This window comes from Aspergillus thermomutatus (genome assembly GCF_002237265.1).
Source record: "Aspergillus thermomutatus strain HMR AF 39 chromosome Unknown NODE_199, whole genome shotgun sequence".
NCBI classification, from domain to species: Eukaryota; Fungi; Ascomycota; class Eurotiomycetes; order Eurotiales; family Aspergillaceae; genus Aspergillus; species Aspergillus thermomutatus.
Genome location: NW_020798248.1, coordinates 1 through 20,909, shown reverse-complemented (window position 1 = coordinate 20,909; position 20,909 = coordinate 1). Strand labels below are relative to the sequence as shown.

The following is a 20,909-nucleotide window of genomic DNA, read 5'->3' as shown; positions in this document are numbered from 1 at the left end:
GATTTCCAGGCTGCCGCGTTAACTGAACTTCCCTGCAGCCGTACACCCGTAGGTTCGCGAGTGACGGCTTCTTACTGTATAGCTTCTCGCGCGGCGTGATCCAGATCCATTTCTCCTTGCCGTTCTCCAATATCTTCTCTCTACGCGGACGCCGATTGTGAAGGTATACTGCGGTTTGCAAGATCTGTGGCCAGAGCTTCTTAGGGAGGTTGGCGGCGATACGCATGCTACAAGCCATCTCGATGATGGTTCTTCCAGTCTGTTCAATTCGGCCGTTTTGCTCGCTTGTGTAGGGTACTGAATGTAAGATATTGATTCCCTTCTCTTTCATCTCAAAGATATACGCCTTTCTAAGTGTTCGTTCGTTATCTGACAACATCTTCTTCGGTTTGATTCCAATCTGCGTCTTTACCCACTTGATGAACTGTTTGATCAGGTCGTTCAGCTGCTCCTTCTTCGGATGTGTATAGATCATATGCCAGCCGGTAGATTTGTATACAAAATGCGTAATCCAACGATCGCCGTTGTGCGCCGGCGTGAGCATGATCAAATCAAAATGGACGAAGTCAAACGGTTTGGTTGCTTTCTCTCTAGGCGTACGCGATATCCTTTGCGCAGCCTTAGCATGTCGACTATTCGAGCAGGAAGAGACATAGCTCCTCAACTCCTGACAGCCAGAGCTTCGCGTACTCCATCTCTCCGGATCTGGCTGAAGCTGCCCGCATACTTGCGGAATCCGCTCCTCCTTCTCCGTCAACCGGGAAAGAAAGCGCCCTCGCAGCCAAGATGCAAGCCAAGTATGGTCTTAAGGGAAATGACACAAACGTGGCCAGCCAGAGCCTACGGGGCCCAGACGGATTGCTAGAGTATGCGCCTTGCGTCGACATGGAAGGCCCGATTCGGGTGACGGACAAATCCCTGGAGAAAAGGGCCGCATCGGGATCCGATTACTGGATGGCCAACATGGAGCAGCACGGCGCTAGCCCTTATGCCCCAGAAGGATACAAGGTCAGTCTGCTCTCGCTCGATACTTCTCTTCTCCGCGCGCAATTGACTCGTGAAATCAATGTATGTAGGTGTGGAGGAATGTCAAGGACTATGGCGCCAAGGGTAAGCAAATCTGGACCTTGCTGACCCTGGTCGCACAGAATAAATGCTAACATCTACTGAGCAGGAGATGGACTGACTGACGATACCGGTAAGATCATAGATGACTGGAGAATTGATTTCAAGGAAGAATGACCTGCTCATGCAAGCAACACAGCCGCTATCAACAAAGCAATTTCTGACGGCGGGAGATGTGGTGCCGACTGTGGCTCAAGCACAATCTACCCTGCAGTGGTCTACTTCCCTCCCGGCACATATCTTGTCAGCAGCCCAATTATACAATACTATAATACCCAATTCCTTGGTGATGTGAGTTTGTCGAACAGTCTTGCTTTCCCCTTCATCAGGTGGCCCAATCTGATACTCTGGCGCAATAGCCCACCAATTATCCAACGATTCTCGCAGCCGCCAGTTTTGTCGGTCTAGGGGTGATCACCTCCGATGTCTATGTTGGAGATCAGCAGGAATGGTAAGATTCAATTCTCATATAACTGCCTACCATGCTTATGTTTCAACGTTGGCGCCCGCTCACCCATGGCTAGGTACCTCAACACAAACAATTTTCTGCGAAACATTCGCAACTTCAAGATGGACATCACACGTACAGATCCGACTGCATACGTGTGTGCCATTCATTGGCAGGTGGCTCAGGGGACCTCACTAGAGAATATAGAGTTCTACATGTCTCAAGATGCGGGCACAACCCAGCAGGTCTGTCCAGCGTCAAATCTCGTCTTCTTCAACATATCGGGACTGACCTTGTTGTAGGGGCTCTACATGGAAAATGGAAGTGGGGGCTTCATGAGCAATCTAACTTTTGTTGGCGGAAACTTTGGGTGTGTGCTACTTTCCGGAGTACTGCTTCAATCTCTGATCCAGTGCTTACCGTCGGCTCAATAGTGCTTATCTCGGGAACCAGCAATTTACCACGCAGCATCTCGTGTTTGTCAATTGCAAAACTGCCCTTCAGATCCACTGGGACTGGGCGTGGACCATGCAGGACGTTGTGATCGAATCTTGCCAAACAGGAATCGTCGTCACTGGTGGTGTGAGTGCATCCTGTTTGTCGACCTCACAGTATCGACATGCTAAGAAACAAACTTTCTTTCCAGGCCGGTGGTCCGATGAGCAACGGCCAAGGCGTTGGTTCATTTATCCTTGTTGACGCCGTGATTGCCAATACCCCGACTGGCATCTTGACCTCGCTGTACAGTGCCAATTCCACCGCATTTCTCTTGCAGAATGTTGGGTTCTACAACGTCGAGAAAGCCATCATGGCGGAACGACGCGCCGATCCCATCCTCGCGGGAGGGAACGAGGTGCTCATTGATGCATGGGGCTTTGGCCTCTACGCCCAGGATGCAAACGTTCAATTTGCCCAGCAAAAAGTGCTTCCAGCCATGCAGCGTGCCAAAGAACTCGTTAGCTCCAATTCTTACAACAAGGGAACATTTAACTTTTTCACCCGCCGTCGACCACAATACGCCGATATTGGTCACAGCCAGGTGTTCGACGTCAAGGCCTATGGGGCCAAGGGCGACGGCGTGACTGACGACACTATCATTCTTAATAGTGTGTTCATTGTTGCCGCGAACCTGTCGTCAATCGTCTATATTCCTCATGGTGTCTACAAAGTGACAGATACCCTGAAGATTCCCAAAGGGTCCCGCATTGTTGGACAGGCTTGGTCTCAGATCATGGCAACAGGCGCCAAATTCCAGGATGCTGACCATCCACATGTGGCGGTCCAAGTGGGCCACGAAGGCGAAATCGGGATTGTCGAGATCCAAGATCTGCTGTTTACTGTTTCAGGTCCCACCGCCGGAGCTGTCTTGGTGGAATGGAATATCCATGAATCGAGCCAAGGGTCGGCAGGGTTATGGGGTGAGTTTTCTATCCTCGACATATTCGTTTCTCGTGATTAAACTGTTTTCCCTGCAGATTCCCACTTCCGGGTTGGAGGCGCAAAGGGCTCCCATCTTCAAGCTTCTGAGTGCCCAAAGAAGCATTTCCCTCTCATCAAACAAAACTGTATAGCTGCTTCGTTACTGCTTCGTATCACTTCTTCTGCTTCTGCTTATCTCGAGAACGTGTGGGCATGGACAGCAGATCATGATCTCGATGTGAAATCTCAGGATCAAATCGATGTCTTTTCTGCTCGTGGGATCTTGGTTGAGAGCCACGGACCGACGTGGATGTACGGCACTGCATCCGAACATAATGTTCTTTACCAGTATCAGCTTTCGGGGGCGCAGAAAATTGTGATGGGAATGATCCAGACGGAAACGCCATATTTCCAACCGCTTCCTGCAGCACCCGAGCCTTTTAAGCCTGGTCTGTTTCCCAATGACCCTGATTTCACCAACTGTGGCGACAATATAGCTGGCTGTGCCATGGCCTGGGCTGTGAGGGTCATCGATTCTTCGACTGTCTATATGCTAGGCTCCGGTAAGACATTCCGCGCGTTTTCCATTGTGTTATGTGTATACCTATGGATCTAACGGTCTATTGTAGGCCTTTACAGCTGGTTTGCGTTCTACACGCAGGATTGTGTCGAGACTGGCAATTGCCAGGAGCGGGGCTTCTACGTTGAGCAGAGCACTAATACCTGGGTGTACAACCTTGTCACCAAAGGAATCATGGAATCTATCAGCCCGACAGGGGAAATCCCACTCTATGCCCGAGATGTCCAGAATGGCTATACCTCGTCTCTCCTAGCTTGGCTCCACACCGGAACAGGGGCCATTGGGAAGCGCAAATTCCCGGGCTTCTACCTGTGGGACGATGAGCAGGACCAGGATGTCTTGGGCGGCGTTTCGTCTACCTGCAAAGCATCTCTAACGCGTCTGATCGAATGTCATGATCAAGTATACATGCTCAGGGCCTTACAATGGAGAGGGTCCATGCACAACGATACATTGACTGATTTGATGTGTGACAAAACCTGCGGACAGTCTCTCCAAGCGTGGTTTGAGAGTGTTTCAGTCGACTGCGCCCGGGAGCATGACCGTGTTGTTTTGTCCGAGCCCGGCGGCATCATTTGGGCTGGATGGAACGAGACATGCGTCAAAGACCCCAACACGGGGAAATACTGTGGCGGTAAATCCATCTCCTTCAAGTAGCTGCGTGTACAATGGCGGACTGACAACTAATCTGTACTTGTTTGCTACAGATGCCATTGATGGATTCACTGTCGTCCAGACCATCGCCGATATGCCACAAGGTGAACTGTGCTCACACTGCTATGTCACCCGCTACGAGATGATGCAAGCGACTCCCTACTCTATTTATGACGAGACTTACCAGTCTGACCTGGAGTTCATGCATTCGAAATGCGGGCTCAGCGGGCCCACAAATATCCTCCCACCGCTGCAAGAGTTCCCAGACCCATACAAGAACAACCTCACATTCTGCATCTCTGAAACGACGTATACGGCGGTCTCCGGGGATACCTGTGATTCGATCTCGCTGAAGTACAGTGTGTCGTCTGCCTCGCTGTACATGGGCAATCCCAATCTCCACGACTGCCGCAACATCCCCGCCGGCACGGAACTTTGCATCCCGCTCTCTTGCAATCCCACCTATACTCTCAAAGACAACGACACGTGTATTTCTGTCGAAGCCTCCCTCGGCTTACCATACTCGGCCGGTGCTACCCTTCGCAAATTCAATCCATGGCTACTGAACGACTGTTCCAATCTTCATATGGCCAGTAACCAGGTTTATGGGCACGTGCTCTGCGGTGCTCCACAAGGGGGCACTGCAACCGGTGCTGCTCCTCCGCCGGGCGTGACCTCTCTACCACAGACGGGCGGCTACACTGAAACCGCACCTCCTACCAACGCCACGGTGGCCAAGGGCACGACGTTCAGATGCGGCAAATGGTACGTAGTGACAGCTGCAGAGGATGTCAGTTGTACGATGCTTTGTATGCAAGGACCGGTCGACCGGGAGACCTTTCTGAGGGCCAACCCTTCCTTGGCTGCAGGCGACTGTGATGGTCTCTTGGTGGCGGGGGATGCGTATTGCATTGGACCAGTGTCGGGATTTGATGCTGCCAACGGGAATAGCACCGCCAGCAGCACAAGTATGGAAACGACATAGTTTGTCAATTTGGAGGAAGATGATGTAAGGGTAAAGTGATTCCATCCTGTACAGAATCCCATAAAGGTACACTACCACACATAGACCAGTAGGAACGTAGCCAGGTGCCCGCCATTGATACTAATATCAGGGCAACGCCAAGAACCAAGATTTGCGGGTCTCTGTCTCATGCAGTCAGTAAACGGCTTAATGTCCGATGGAGATGGTAGAGGAATTGACGTATACCCTTTCTCAGCACTCATACCGAGTATTAAGAAAAAGAACGTTCATATGGCCTCAAGTGCCCTGAGTTTCCTTGTTTGCACTAGTGCAGCTAGCCAGAGAATTGAGTCGCTAGGTAGTTAACTTAACTATTTGCGTTTGCTTAGTAATACGAGTTGATGTAGTTAACCTTTAAGCGAGTCTTGCTTGTAAGCTAAGGTATGTACTAGGCCTCCAACAAACATCTCACTCCAGACGACATCTGATCTCATGACATAACCTCTACCACCGTCAACCACCTTGGATCCGTGGCTTGCATTCAATTTATCCAATCTGCAAACATGGGGGAAATCTCTCCCCGGCCATCCTCGCCTGACTCATTCAATGACTTCTTCCACCATAAATCATGGCCAGAACCATGGACCTCTCCGGACTTTCCCGCGGACGAGCCCTGGCAAGAGCGAGACCGCCGCTTTCAGAGCTATCCATGGTGGAATGCTGACAAGACGGCGAGGTTCTTCGCGGAGTATTATGAGTACATGTGGCCATGGGGCTATTTTATCTACCGGACTTGTTATGAGAATGTTTCCGAAGCCGATTGGAAGGAGGCGATGCGAAAGCTCGATGCCTGTGTTCATTGCTTCCTTCGATCCCGCCGGACATTCAGGCATCCAGAACCCATCCGGCTTATTTGTGAGGGTTACAGGAATGTAGTCATCGAGGATCGAGAGCTTCTTGAGGGTGCTTCTGTCCACCAGGTCCGGCACCTATTTGACGATTGGATGACTCGCCATGACCAGGACGGCACTCCACGGTCGGAGTTTTGTCTGATGATTGACGATAAGGCCCTCCGGTCCATCCTCAAGACCCCGGAACCCTCCGAGGATGATAGCTTCTTGTTTGGATTAGACGCCGGTTACGTGATTCTTGTTGCTCGGAGGTTTCAGGAAGGCGGAATAAGGGACTATGAAAATTATCAAGGATTTTTCCGTCTGGACATCACCGGACTGTGGAGTTTCATGAATGACTATCGGAATGATGTCTTTTGGAGAAAAATGCCCCATATACCGCGTCCTGGCCTAATTCCGTGCACTGATGGGGCCTTTACACATGTAGAGGACGAGGATGGGACGGTGGTGGCGGCGAGTGCGTTTTCGAGGAGGTCCAAAGTAATCGGGAAGAAGCCTCGTGCGATATCTTAAGGGACTTGTCTAGATCCCTTGTGTCTATGCTTGGTCCAATTCAACTGGGAATTTGTTGAATCTGTTGCGGAGTTCTCTAGGATCAGAACCCAGTCGACCAGTCAGACATTCGATATACAAATTCCAGACCAGATCACTATTTATCTATATCAGGGGCCAGTAAACAGTCACTGGATTCCTGGTCAAGAAAGTTAGGTGAACAAATACAATTCAAGGGTATTGTGCTACAGTTGATCATGAGTCTCTTAATTTCCTGAGAGATTTTTAAAGATCTTCAACCCAGTTATATCAAGCAAGAGTTGAATGTCGGCGTATCTTTTGAATATTAATCTGTCTAGCTGTGTCAGAATTGAAACTTGCGTCGATGATAATGGTTCCTCTATTCGCAGCATGTAGACTCTTGGTCAGGGGCCACACCACGACCCAGAATCCATCTCATCGAGAGGGCAAGTAGGTAACAGAGGGAAAATTGTTATTTAATAAGAGAATAATTTGCTATCTTGCAGAGATAAATGATGATAACATTGCAAGGATACTAACATCTCTTTCAAGCTCATAATGTCATTTTATCCGCAATCAGTCATAAAACATTCAGCACGAAGCACAGGCGATAGTCTGCCGGAAAGTCACATCCCAAACATATCTGAGTACATTATGCGGTCAATATTAGAACACATATTTGTTACTCTTGATGATAGCTTCGATGACATGACCAATGGAGTGGCACCGGTTCGCAAGATTGCAAAGTCCTCACTGCCCCTCATTGTTGGAGACGACGTGCACCGTGCCGATGCCAGAATGGTTGTCTTCAGGATATTCTAGATAGCATTGGATTAACGCTCGTATTGGTAACTTCCTTCTGAATTGCTGCCAGGATGGTTTCAGCATTCTTGTTAAAGGCAGCGAAGTCCCTCTTAATGGAGGTAGCAGCTGTGTGACAACCTCCACCATCTTATTGATGGATTCTCGCGCAGGAAGCGTCTCTAAGAATTCTAAGTCAATATAAATCCCATTAGGCTGCAAGATAACCACAATCAAACATTTCCCTTGCGCGTATCAGCAGCCGTCTTCCCCCCAACAGATGAACCCACTGTGGCCAGCGAGTGACTGTAGCATAATTCTTCCTGTCTATCCGCCCCTAGCACTTGAATACTTCGGCTTTGGCAGACAATAGGAGCTCAACGGAATAGCATAGTCACCAACGCTTAAGAATGTTAGCAATGAGCCAACATCTATTATTTAAGAAGAGACTTGATGTTAGCCATCTTCTGTACAGCTGCCTTAACATCGGCAGGAAGGTATTTCAAATCCTACCTGGTGTTCTGTATCCTGTCTGAGACTTGACTGTCCGAGTGGAGGCAGGAAGGGAGTTGGGATCTATCCAGAGGCAAGAATCAGAATGTGCATAGTGAATCTAATTGAACACAGCACTGAATGTACATGGGTTCTTCTAGTTAACCATGAACCTTTGTCTCACAGCAGTGAAATGTATATGGGTTCTTCCAGTTAACCAGGCACTTTTGTCTCACAGGACTGAATATACATGGGTTCTTCTAGTTAATCATGAACTTTTATCTCAGAGGAATCAGTTCAATTCACAAACACTATCCTAGAAGGTTCGTCTCAATCGGAATTATACATTTTACAGCGAATATCTATGCCGGCAGTCAGGTATATAAGAAGGGCATCTTTCATACTCATCTCTCTCTCTGTCATCTCTCTCTCTGTCATCTCTCTCTCTGTCATCTCTCTCTCTGTCATCTCTCTCTCTGTCATCTCTCTCTCTGTCATCTCTCTCTCTCATCTCTCTCACTTACATCTCTCTCTCTCATCTCTCTCACTTACATCTCTCTCTCTCTCAGTTAATTCAGTCTTATCTTCCACGTTCACCATGTCGGCGAAGATCTATTTCCTCTTAGCCATGTTGGCTAGAATTCATTTCTTCTCTCTTGTGTTGGCGGCCTCCACCACCTCATACGACTACATCATCGTGGGAGGTGGTGCATGTGGCCTAGTCATGGCAAACAGGTTATCGGAAGACATTCATCTTTCAGGTGCAGCATATCTCATAACTATTAAAACTAAGCCCTGTAACTGACTCTTCACAGATGCAGTGGAGATCAAACTAATTCACGTTGGGTCTGCTGCCCAGCATGGACGAGTATCACCAAAGACCAGTGCTATTGGAATGCCGGCGGTGGCGGCGTGAAGACTGATTGCTCTGGCCAATGTAAAACAGACGACATTCAGATGTTTTCTGACTCCTGGGGTTGGAAGGGTGACCTGTGTTTCGGTTCATATGATTATAGATGTCTCCGGTAAGGCCTCCAGTACTACAGACGCAAATGAAACTTGGATCAGTCACTGATTTAACCAAAATAGAGGCGGTAAAGTCTTCTGCTGCAATGTTGGAAATATGCAACAGTACCTGGACATTTGCACATGGACTGAATGCGGAGGTTCGTGTCCAAGCGACAAACAGAACGTACTGGCCATCGACTCTGGCGGCCCCAAGGGTGCGGGTAAACGGTGCGATGACTACGATCCCAATGATATCATAACCAACCCCGCTGGCTACAGTGATGATGACTATGATCCCAAAAAGGGCTCTAAAGCTCATCGGAAGCTATGCTGTCCCGAGAAAGACTCATTCAAGAACTGTAGTTGGAAGAGCGGCAAGGTTTGCTCGCAACGCTGCGACAACGGACAGATTACCCTGGATCTGGATCCTCAAGGTAAAGGAGGCCGCTACTGTGACAATGGTGCGTGACTTTTTGTAACTTCCATCGGTAATACCTTTCTCATCCACCCTTCACAGGACGGCAGGAGGTTTTCTGCTGTGATGCGCCTGGCAGGGCAAACCAGCCCTTTCTACCCGTGGACTTTGACAAGATATTTCCGCCTGAATACCTTCCCTCTGCAGACGCCCAACCTCAGTTTGAATTGATCAATTTCGGTGGCGCCGCCGGTATAGGGGATGCTCATCCCGATCTTACTGGTGTGGCCTTCTTCCTCATGGCCGGTTCTAGTACAGCGGTGTCGTCTATGTCTAAGTGGGACAATCCTGGCTTGCATTTTCTCGACTGCCCCGAAGGTATTCTCGACGCTCCGGTTGAGACCGCGCACACTGCTAGGGTGATTTGCGTGGACTGCGATGTGGAAGAGTGCTTCCAAGTACAAGAGAATGGTGTTGAAGGGACTATCGTACACATGCCTCGAGAGTGCGGAGGGGGCGGTTATGTCAGGGCTGTGTCTCTGCAGCCATCGCATAACCAGTCTATCCCCGCCCACCTGGCCTTGCGGAATCCCACATCCGCGGTGTATGGCTTCTGCTTCGACTACAATATGCCCCTGGTCCGCAGAGATGCCGGCACAATCTCTATTCGCATGGATTACTCTAATGTTGCCGGGTACTGGAATGCGGTCGTTAACTCAGCAGGTACAACCTCAGGGGGCACAGACTCGAAGCGCGACCTCAAAGAACTTGTCAAACAGTTTTATTCGGACAACAAGGACAACTGGTTTGACAAATTCGATACTCTAAGCCCAAATTCAAAGGGTTTCAGTGACCTCTCAAGCAATACAACTATCGACCACCTCGTGTACTATAACACTGAAATGTGTCCAACTTCAGACAGCCAGCAAGGCGAAGGGATCGCGGTGACAATAGAAGGTGCACTCAACGCCGGTTTCTACTACAGTTTCTCGATGATTGCGACGTGGGACCCAAGCAGTACAGTCAAAGTCCATGAATCAGCTGGGTTTCTGAATGTTGATGGCTCCACATCTGCCACATTCACCGTCGCTGGGATTGGCACCCTGGACTCTTCAAAGATGAATGGCGAGACCATCACCAAGTCATCTGGAAAAAGAACTCTGGCAGGTCATTCACTTTATCATGGTTGGGCCTCATTCGTCAGCTACATGGAACAAGCCGTCCAGCTCAAGACTATGGGCGAAACCAGCCAAGCCGTTTCCTTCAATGGATATATGGAGTCAAAGGCTGTGGCGTAAGGACCCATTACCCTCCCTCATATAGGGCAAGATTTGCTAATGAAACGCAGTAAATGGGGAATGAAGGGATCGGTTTCGAACGTACACTTTCCAAGTGCTCCATCTGGGATTACAGCTCCGGCACTACAAGTCAGCCAGAGAAACAGCATGACTCCTGTCGGCGATAACACTCCATCATCCGACATTACTCTTGCTCTCGATATTACATTGGGACTCAAGGTGACGTTGGCGTTTTCCAGACCTTGGTCATCAGCAGTGGACGTGCGTATGCCTGACATGTCTGTCAAGCAGAGTCTTGCTGCCCACTTTGAGTTTTCAGGCGCCGGAAATGAAGTTTGCCTGACGTCCAGCATATTCCAGGCTCAATATGCTCTCCTTGCCGACGGTGAGTATGTTGGTTGGGGTGCGAATTCACTGAATCAGTACATCACCAAAGGTTCTCAAATGGATCAGCAATGCTTCACACGTAGCTCAAACAGCCTAGCTTCTCGCTCAAGCTCGGATCTTCTTTCCCTTGAAAATATAGAAGGTCATGAGAAGGAAGGACAGAGAGAAACGGACGAGAAGGAGGAAAAGGAGAAGGAGAACAAGAAGAAAAGACAAACCAACTCTACTCCGCGCGGTGATTACAATGGCTTTGAAGGACTTCCCCATTTGACAGACCTTATCAACAGTGAGGTAGCAGGCAGCTCGCGCCTCTCAGTTCCCGAAATCAACTGCAATGGCTGTGGTTCTTGCGTCATAAGTTTGAATGCGGATAATGACTGCTGTGGTTGTGCTTGGCTGGCGCCCGAGGATCTCGATGATGACCAGTGGGGTTATGTGTCAGTCTCTGGACTCCTGGGCTCTTCGGTATATAAACGATCTATTGAGGAGAGATTCTCTGAGCTGGTTGCACGTGCCGGCGGCATATCCACTGGGATGAAGGAAACCACATTTTGGAATCCAGCAGTGGATCCCACCCATCCGCAGTCCTCTCAAGCCATTGTCATTGAATCCGAGCCATATCCCCAATACCCTGATTACTGGAGAAACCCACAGACAACCAAAAACTTCGATATCTCTCCCTATACGGGTGTCAAAAAGTACTTTCACAATTCTAGCGACTCATGCACTTCCTTTGATGTGGCGCAATTTCCCAGCTACGACCTCACGTATCCTTGGCCGAAGCCTGACAACAAGGGAAATGTCCACAAACGTGGGGTTGGTTACCACCAACTGTACCAGACGGAGCATGTTTTTGAGGCTCAAACAATTGCAAGATTCTTCATGGCTTGGATGCCATATCATGCGACGAAGACGCGGCCAGCTTTGTGGAGCGAGAGATATATCCTACCGGATATTCCTACTCAACCTCTGAACGGCCAGGCCTGGATCCACCTGATGATTGATGAAATTAGTTCGGTTAATAATCAGGATCGCCTGACCGTCTTCCTCACGCGCCCTAACTCCAAGAAAGGCAAACTGTTTGGAGGAAAGGCATCCATCGCACAATCAAGATTCGACCAAGATCAGAAAGGCGGCGATCAACTCTTAGAGGCGCGAGAAGTGGGCATGATATTCACTTACATGAACTTGGACACAGTATGGGAGTCATTCTGCGACACATATAATGGTGTTTGGACGTGCTTCGCCGCTTTGACTCATGGTATCAAAGCTACACCGGTGCTGTTAGCAACCTGGCCAATGAATGGCCAAAGTTCATTCGAAGTGAGTTAGATATGGTAGTAACACAAGCAAGAAGTGATCTTAAAATGATGGACGAGAAACGGAAGTTTGCAGGAGTTGTTTATACACAATGATGGGGCACGATCATGGCTGTTAACGGGGGAGGAATTCAGAAGGTTAAGCTGGATCGTACAGATAAGTGCACAAATCTTCCAGCCTCAACCATTGGAGCGTTTACAGGGTAGTAGAGGATTTACACAGCTTTTCCAACTCACTATACTACTGGTTCCATACTATACGGTGTTAGTTCAAACTCTGGATTAGAATCATGAACAGATCGGAGCAGATGAAGTACTCTAGGTCTAGTACAACTCAATAGATTTCTCTCTCCTTAAAATTCCTGACTGGTCAAGATTGTTCTTTCACAGGGAACATTCTGGAATTCTCCTGTTCGAGGAGTCGTAGACTGTAGATTTGGAGCCAATAATCCGATATATTGGACCTATCATCTAGCAGCCCCGTGAACTTGTTCCACACGCATCAGGCTGACAATGGAGAGAGCAACTTCTTGGCAGTGCATACAGTAGATCTGAGGGTTCGAGTGGTTACCAGGATGGCCATTAAAACATTCAGCAGCGGCAATAGAAGAAATATGGCCCGTGATATCGGTAACTTACCAATCGACTTCATGGGCATGCAAAACCAGACGCAGAAATACGTCCGAGTCACTAGTTGCGAGGGCGAGGAATGGTCCCAAACATAGATAAAGGCATCCGTTTCAGAGACTTGTGCACGGCCAGGGGCTAATGGCCGCAGTGGGTGTGCATGGAACAGCGTCGGATGGTCTCGGCGAGAAGCAAGGGTAGGCAGGGCGGCCTAGACCTGGTCCAAACGAGCATCGGAAACTGTGACTACAGGCGTGAAGAAGCCCGCAATTGGAGTCGGCACAACTGTTTGCATGGGACTAGACCCGACTGTAGGTTTCCATTCTTGGCAATGGCAAGAGTGGGAGACTACTGGCCAGTGCAAAAGAGCGTAATCCTTTCTGAGAACGTCGCGGTGAATCAAATGAGCTTTGGAAGTAATGAAAAATAGGTGGCAACACCTGGTATCCCCGCAGGATGATGAGGCCCGAGGGACTGTATAGAGGGGTAGTCTTTTGTTGCCTCAACGGAGGCATCAAGGCAAGGATTATCAGATTATGAAGGGCTCCTGAGGCTTTGTAGAAGCCAAACACAGACCCACAAATCAAACAAGTTATCAATCTCCAGAAGCCTGGAGAACATGAGAGATAGGAATGCTAATGTGACACTGGCAGGCGCAGTCTCACCGGACAGGAAGTAGGTCAAATAGGGGCAGTAGCAGAAGCTTATGTTAAGGGGAGCATGTAGATATCTCCCTCATAGGATGGGGAGAGCAGAGAGTGCCTCTATGTACATTATATTTACACAACTAGAGTGAGCAGCGGATGGTGGATGGGTGAGAAGGCAATAACTAACAATGTGAGCTATGCAGAGCACAGACTAGATGAGATAGTGGCCATGAGATAGAAGCGCAGAGGCAAAAAGTAAAAGGAAAAAGCAAATATAAAGCTTCCTAAATTTGCAAGCCAATAAGGCAAGCTCAGGCTATGCAAAGAAGATCAATTGGAAGTGTAGCAGAAAGGTAGATATTATGGGGATAGATCTGATCATCTGGTAGCTTAATGGACTAATTGCATGTAGAGCATGAGAAACTACAACAAACAAGAAAAGAGGCATAATAGACACAGACAATGAGAAAGAGCTTTAAGTAAATAAATAGAAGCAGAAGATATTAAAGGAGGTAAGAAGTAACTAAACATCAAATCACTCCACTTAGTGTGAATTTAGTAAAAGAGCATAGAGTGGCGCTAAATATCTCTCACTTCATTTCAGGGCACGTGGAAATTTTACAGGTGACTCATTTTAGGAAATTAGTTAGTGGTCCATAATTTCGCACACTTCCTCTTAGACTGGCAATGTTTCTATTCTCATCTACAGCCCATCATGGCACGTACTGTTACCAATGCTGGTCGCACTCTACAGCCCCTTCCAGGGTCTCATCCTGATTTGCTCAGGCGTCTGATGCGCCACCCACGCATACCCAACATTCCAGATGAGCAACTATTCGAAACGGATATAGACAACGTCACAGCGACGCAGATTGATGACAGTTCTGTTGCTCTCTTGACTCAGGACCACTTCGATGACATGTTCGACAATGATCTGGAGCGATATGAGGAGCCTGATGCTTTTTCAGGCCCACAAGTGATGACTGGGGACTTGCGACGTGTATGGAAGGCCACCTGTGTGTATGAACAGCTTGCCGAAAATCACCCACGAATTGTTCGCTTCCAACACCGCGACCCATTCTTTGGGATTCCTATTCTGTAAATGCCATCAACTACAGTTGACCGTCTCATGGCTAAATACAGATCATCTATGTACTCCAACGCAGATGGACAGCCACGGATTACGCCCAAATATCGCCCGCTAATCTACCAATGGGCATTACATTTGGCCTCAGCGCTATCCTTTGTGCACTCGAAAAACATTCTCTTTGGCGATCTGCAAATTGAATTATGCTGGCTATCATCTTCTCTTTCGCTCTCACTGCTCAGCTTTCTTGACGCTGTTTACATTGACAGTCAGACAATGAGGAAGTATATCAATGGAACCGGGAGGGATGAGCCATTTCATCCCTGCAATATACCCCGACGACATAGTCAAGTGGCCACCGTTCATACAGATCTGTTTCTCTGGGGATGTCTTGTCTATCAGCTCATGACGGAGTCCTGGCCTGGCCATGAAAGGGATAGGCAGGATGCAGAGATGCGGCATATGGTGGTGGAGCACCAATGGCCAGTCCTTGAAAGGGAATATCTAGGCGATATTGTACGAAAGTGCTGGGAATACGTCTACGTGGATGCCGAAGAGTTGAAGAGGGACTTGGATGGCTTTTTAACAAATGAAGGCTGGGAAGTCGATGGTGATGAGCTACGTGGATTTCAGGCTACTGAGCTCTTTGAGGAGGGATTGATTCATGTACGGTAGTGGTTTTCTTTGTAGACCATGGAACCATGGCATTATGCGACATTCTTTCCTAGATAACCACATTTGTGTGGATCTTGTTTCGTTCTCTCCTAGTGAAGTAGGATACCACGATCAAGAATTGTTGGCTTAATGGAAATACTCATAATATCACTGGACTCATGTTCTAGTTTTGGGCGAGCTGAAGAGTAACACAAGCGCTGACACTGCCTCAAGGACGAGTCCGTCTCATCGGCAACTATTCCTCGTTTTGAATTGGCCAGTTTCTGGACATCTTCATAATTCCAGCAGTCAAAGTCCGTTGGCCCAACGCTTTTGCCAGGGCCATCATAATGGATGCATATCCAAAACAAACCCAATAGAAAGACTCCAGATCATGCCAAAATGAATGCTTCTCTCCTAGCAGCAGCCCTATGGCCATGAATGCCCTTGTCCCAGTCTTGCCCCTTGCGCCCGAAGGGTGGTCTCTATGTTCCTTAATAGCAAGATCCAAGTCGATAAGGAAAGCCGGCCATGAAGAGTTGTTCTATTCCTCATTAATCACCAAATTCCCAGTGGAGATATCTCCTTGGAGCACCCCTGCTTTTGTATACAAAGCCTCATAGCCTTCAAAAGTTAAAATGTATATTCAACGTAGACTGTTCCCACAGGAGTCTCACCTTCAACGCACGCTTCTAGAGCGTTCAGAAGGGCCACGCGAGAGCTTGCCCTATATATTGGTCTGCCATAATGGCGGACACAAACACGACGATGGACGCGGTTTTGTAGAAAATGATCATCCCAACGAGCCGGGGAGCTCGAGCAAGCTCTTTTGTTTCGCGGTAGGGAAGCTTCCGTACAGCTGGACGACCTCTTCTGGCCGAGGTTGCTGGCCCTTTTTGTAGCGCCTCGTCTGGGGACCTCTCTAGGCTCAGTCGCTTGAGCACGAGCTTGTCTCCAATTGGACGCTTTCGTCACATCAAGGCCTTTGCGCACATTGTTCCGGACGTCATCAACGTTGCCATGTACAAACACAGTTTCATGATAGAAATATCTTACCACGTTCACAACACCCTGCTCTCCTATTTCCTGCAATATCTCGCCTTCTTCTTCGCGCTCCGGGTATTGCCATGAGTCTTTTATAACAATAGGGGTCTGGGCATCATCGTCTACATGACCTTTCCAGCATGTAGTCACCCGTCCAGCCACGCATGATGATGATTTTACAAGTTTGTCAAGGATCAAACACTCCAGCCTCCCATCGCGATGGATTTGAATATACCTTTCCCCATTTGCCGACCACATAATGCTGGGGTCAAAGCCAAGTTGCTCGTCGTTCATCAGCAGAAATCCCACAATCGCCGAGACAAATATCAACGGGTCAATATTCCGCCTCCGGGCCTCGATGAGGGAGCACTGGCACCGGTTCTGGGCCAATCATGATCACGGCGCGGCTCTACGACGGGTCTTCGCGGCCCCGAGCCGCGCGGTGCTCCGGCTCCATGTGGGCCTTCGGCGCGCAGCCAGCTCAGTGGTGATCCAGATGCAGACCGGTAAGATCGCCCTTGCGAGCTATCTCGGCTCCTTCGGGGCGATGCCCACAGTGGATTGCGCCTGCGGCCTCGGCCGTCAGGATGTTCGGCATATGCTAATCACCTGCCCGACCTACGCGGCGCTCCGGCTCTGCACGGTCTGGCAGCACACACGGGAGACTGACTACGCTCGCCTGCTCCGCGAGCCTGAGTTAGTACGGCAAGCCGCCCGATTCATGATTGCTACGCGGCTCCTCGCCCAGTTCGAGGGCCTACCAGACACATTCCAGGTTAGCACTACGGGTGGCGACCCCTAACCTGCGCACCGCCATGGCTCGCTTGCAGGGCTTGTTTGACGAGGGAGAGCATCAGGCTAGGCACCCCTCGGGGTGACTAGATCATCTAGGCACAGAAGATAGGGGCAACTGGCGTTGTGCTAGGCGTATCTACGGGGGTGTAGGGACAAGTCAGGCCTGCCGTGGATCTAGGGCATGTAAGATAGTAGCGGCGTACCCAGCCGCCGGCAGGGACCTGCCGCCACTCGGCCGATAGGGCTGACAGATGCGAGAATGAAATTAATAATAATAATAATAACGGGTCAATATTAATGTCGAATGAGTGTGACGCTATGGCCCCTATGCGATCGAACTCCCAGAGGCGCATGACAGAGCCACATAATGTAAAGCCAAGCACAAATCGGCGCGCGTCTTGTGTGGTGAAAACTTCTCTCACATATCTACCCAGGTCACGCCATGTATTCGAGGCTGCATCGAGGTCTGGGCTGCTCTTCAATTCTCCTGGAATGAGAACATGCGACCAGTGAGACAATTTCCCAGCCATGTCCTCCTGATATTTGGCAATGGCGATATCTAATTTCCTTTTTGCTGCGGATCCTTGCAAAGGTTGTGAAGGCCGGGCTAGAATCGTCCGAGGCTTTATGCCAGACGAGTGATCAGAAGCAAATTTCTGCACCTGACCAAATAGCTGGATAAACCATTTCAGAACATCCTTTTCCTGCGCATTCTTAGGCCAGCCTCGCCAGCCAGTCTTGTCATGAAAGAGCGCATTATCGCCATACTTGCATCTCTGTAAAACGGCTTCTGCCGTTTTCAAGTCCTTCAATCTCATAGAGGAAGACTTTGAAAAAGCCAGGAACACCAACATAAATGGGACCCAATTCTGGTCTTAGAACTGCATCAGTGTATTTTCGTTGTTCTGAAGAATTTACAAAGCTGCTTGTTCTATGCAAGTACGGTGTTTGATCAGGGAAGGAGCTTCGGAGGAGGTGTGACTTCGATAACGGCTGCATATACCCTGTCCCAAATTACCTCGTCCGCTTCTTTGTTTCAAATGGCTCTAAGCAACGGAATAAAACGATCGATGTCGAAAGCGTCTGAGCTGATAACATAGTTGAGGCCGGAGATGTCATCTAAGAGGTTCCTCCGACCATTGGGGGACGGAAGTTTTCGCACGCCAGGAAATGCGCGCAACGCCGATGTGAGGTCAAGGGCAATATTCCGAAGATCTGCATCGCTGGGATTAGGACAATGTACAGTAGTTCCAAGTACAGAGTAATCCTTGCCTTGGGACTCAAATCGACCTATTGAATCCAACGTTCGTGTCAGTCCCAGATCCTCGCAAGTTGCTTCGAAGCTTTTTCGAAATAAATCCAGCTTCTCTCCGATCGGTTGCGCCTTGCTGGTGTCTGGCGTGGCGAAGGGGACCATATCGCCAGCTATTTAATACTGTGTGCGCCGTACGACAAAAAATACTGATAGTACTATGCCAGCTAAATATGTCTGGATCATTTTCACGAAGAGATTGATTATCTGGTCAATATGTGATTTCGAGGAAGAAAGGGGAGACGTTCTCAAAAGCAGTTGTTGGCTTAATGCAACAGAGGATTGTTCGGTCCTTCAGCTTGTCTGACCAAGCATCTAATCTCGCAGACCCTGCCCACAATGCGTTAGCCCATGCCAGCGGCAGTCTACCTGACCTGCAGAGCAAGATTCAGTCAACACTACCTGACTATTATGCAGTAGGGCTCTGGGGATATTGTAGTGGCAAGGAAGTTGCATCTCAGTATTTAAGTTGCTCCACGCCCACGCTGTCATTTTCATTCGACTTGGTGGCAATATTAGAGTCCAACGCACCAGGTTCGGCTTCGCTACTGCCAGAGGCGAGCAAGGCTGTGCTTTCTGGATTTTCAAACCCTTCCAAATTTTCGATCGCAGCATATATCATTGAAATGGCCACAACCATCCTAGCTGTCGTTGCGGAGCTCTTTACATTTATGTTTAATTGGGGTGCAGCTCCAGGGCTCGTTTGCTCCCTTGTCAGCCAATCACATATATGATGAATGAGGCAGAAGACTAACCTGCTACTAGGTTGCTTCAATATCTATTATTGGTGCATCAATCACGGCGACGATCATGTACAGCTTGATATCCGGAGGAATCGAAACCTTTCTAGGTGAGCTTAGGGTTCATCCTCACCTCGGCCTGCATATGCTGGCCGCAACGTGGCTAGGAAGCGCTTTTTCATTGGGAGCCTCTCTTCTCTCTGTGTTGGGCGCAGGCTGCTGCATTCAGTGATTACCGGGACTCGATCAACTAGTCATCTTAGGAAAGTTCTTTGTCTTGGCAGGAAACACCTTTTTTGCTATCAGACTTGTGATTCACAGTCGCCCAGCCAGTGATTTTACGGTGAATTTTTGAGATCTGAATCACAGCGTCAGAGCATGGTTTTTAGTTTTACTCCCTTAGTTTTTCTTTTAACAGCTGCGACCTAATTCTGAACCTATGTGCCAGAAAATCACGATAATGACATGTGGAGTGGTCAAATCTATTGCCATTAAAATGTATTCCTCACAAAAGTAGACCCTAAGTGGCCAGTGTCAAAACAGACTTGCGGTAACAGTTTCGGGGGCTCAGCGGGTGGACTCATAATGAGATCGCGACGATCTGGGGTTAGAGTAGAATTGAGATGCATAAGCACAGACTGTCTCTCAGAGTTGACTGAGAGCACAAAGTGTGGCTGGAGAAGAAGCTGCCCATAATTTAACCTGATCAAGCCTTCCAGCGTGTACGCAGCCCACGCGAGCTTCACAAAGAGCTCACATGAGACATACCCTCTGCACGTCCAGCCTGTCAGCGTTGCAACTTTACTACAGATGACCCACATGTGCCTTTACGTACGAATTACGCGTAACCTTCCAAGCCCAATGAGGCGTAAATTACAGTCAAATATACCAACGCACATTTCCTACGATACATGGTGAAACCGTCATCTCATATTCTCTAGACGCTGGTAATTTTGCCCCAGAAGTGTCATTAATCAGTTGTCATCGCTGCAAGTCTCTTCCACCGGTTCGACCTTATAAGTTACATTAGTACTCTTGGTGTACCCACATTATTAGAGAGACGAGATTCCAATGGTAAATGTATCATAGTACACTTATTATATGGAGCCTAAACCGAAAGCTCGAGGGAACTAGATCAGCCTTCAGGCTTTGATAATTAGCCATCCATCTGATCAATTTTTCGCGTTGTTGAGGACCAGTTATTTGGTCTTAGGTCATACTTTTAGCACAAGGCACACACGAAACAAATGCTCTCACTATATCCTAGACATCACCGTGAGCTCTGAGGCATTTATCCGCTTGTGGTAGTGTACTCGAGGCCAATATGCTTGCTTCTACTCTTGACGGACTCAACAACCGTCATGTGTGTCTGGACGCAGTTACGACGGTATGTGTCTCCACTGTATTAATACCACCCATCGCTCACTTGGTTTAGAGCTATAAGACGCCAAATAAGCATTAGGAAAATGTCTTTCCGCTTATCTGCTTCAAGTGCGAGGGTGCAGGATAAATATCGACGCCCTTAACAGCTGTTACGATGGGTACAAGAGAGTGGCCATAATGGTGCCCAGCGGGTGTCACGTGGAGCGTACTTCGATCAATGACTTTAAATAATTCCACGCAACGTGTCCGCGTTCGCTCATCCCTGCCCATGCCCCTGCCCCCGCTC

At 48.8% G+C, this 20,909-nt stretch overlaps 4 protein-coding genes across 4 annotated transcripts; all 4 read left to right on the top strand.

Annotated features, from left to right (window-relative positions):
* Window positions 1-786: 786 nt before the first annotated feature.
* CDV56_102476 (putative 1,3-beta glucanase) lies at window positions 787-5,211 on the top strand (the record flags this gene model as incomplete). The annotated part of the gene is made up of 12 exons (XM_026756095.1): window positions 787-1,008; window positions 1,077-1,110; window positions 1,175-1,198; window positions 1,265-1,416; window positions 1,485-1,576; window positions 1,650-1,818; window positions 1,876-1,943; window positions 2,008-2,155; window positions 2,220-2,991; window positions 3,049-3,555; window positions 3,622-4,206; window positions 4,280-5,211. The coding sequence occupies 12 exons, from the start codon at window positions 787-789 to the stop codon at window positions 5,209-5,211; spliced, it is 3,705 nt and encodes a 1,234-aa protein (XP_026611897.1).
* A 542-nt stretch (window positions 5,212-5,753) lies between these two features.
* CDV56_102297 (uncharacterized protein) lies at window positions 5,754-6,614 on the top strand (the record flags this gene model as incomplete). Its single annotated transcript, XM_026755916.1, has 1 exon — window positions 5,754-6,614. One exon carries the CDS (start codon window positions 5,754-5,756, stop codon window positions 6,612-6,614), a length of 861 nt encoding a protein of 286 aa, XP_026611896.1.
* Window positions 6,615-8,535: 1,921 nt separating this feature from the next.
* CDV56_101509 (uncharacterized protein) lies at window positions 8,536-12,347 on the top strand (the record flags this gene model as incomplete). The annotated part of the gene is made up of 6 exons (XM_026755128.1): window positions 8,536-8,668; window positions 8,723-8,791; window positions 8,854-8,932; window positions 8,997-9,376; window positions 9,433-10,624; window positions 10,679-12,347. 6 exons carry the CDS (start codon window positions 8,536-8,538, stop codon window positions 12,345-12,347), a joined length of 3,522 nt encoding a protein of 1,173 aa, XP_026611895.1.
* Window positions 12,348-14,323: 1,976 nt separating this feature from the next.
* On the top strand, window positions 14,324-14,710 carry CDV56_101141 (uncharacterized protein; the record flags this gene model as incomplete). The annotated part of the gene is made up of 1 exon (XM_026754760.1): window positions 14,324-14,710. One exon carries the CDS (start codon window positions 14,324-14,326, stop codon window positions 14,708-14,710), a length of 387 nt encoding a protein of 128 aa, XP_026611894.1.
* Between the last annotated feature and the right edge of the window lie 6,199 nt (window positions 14,711-20,909).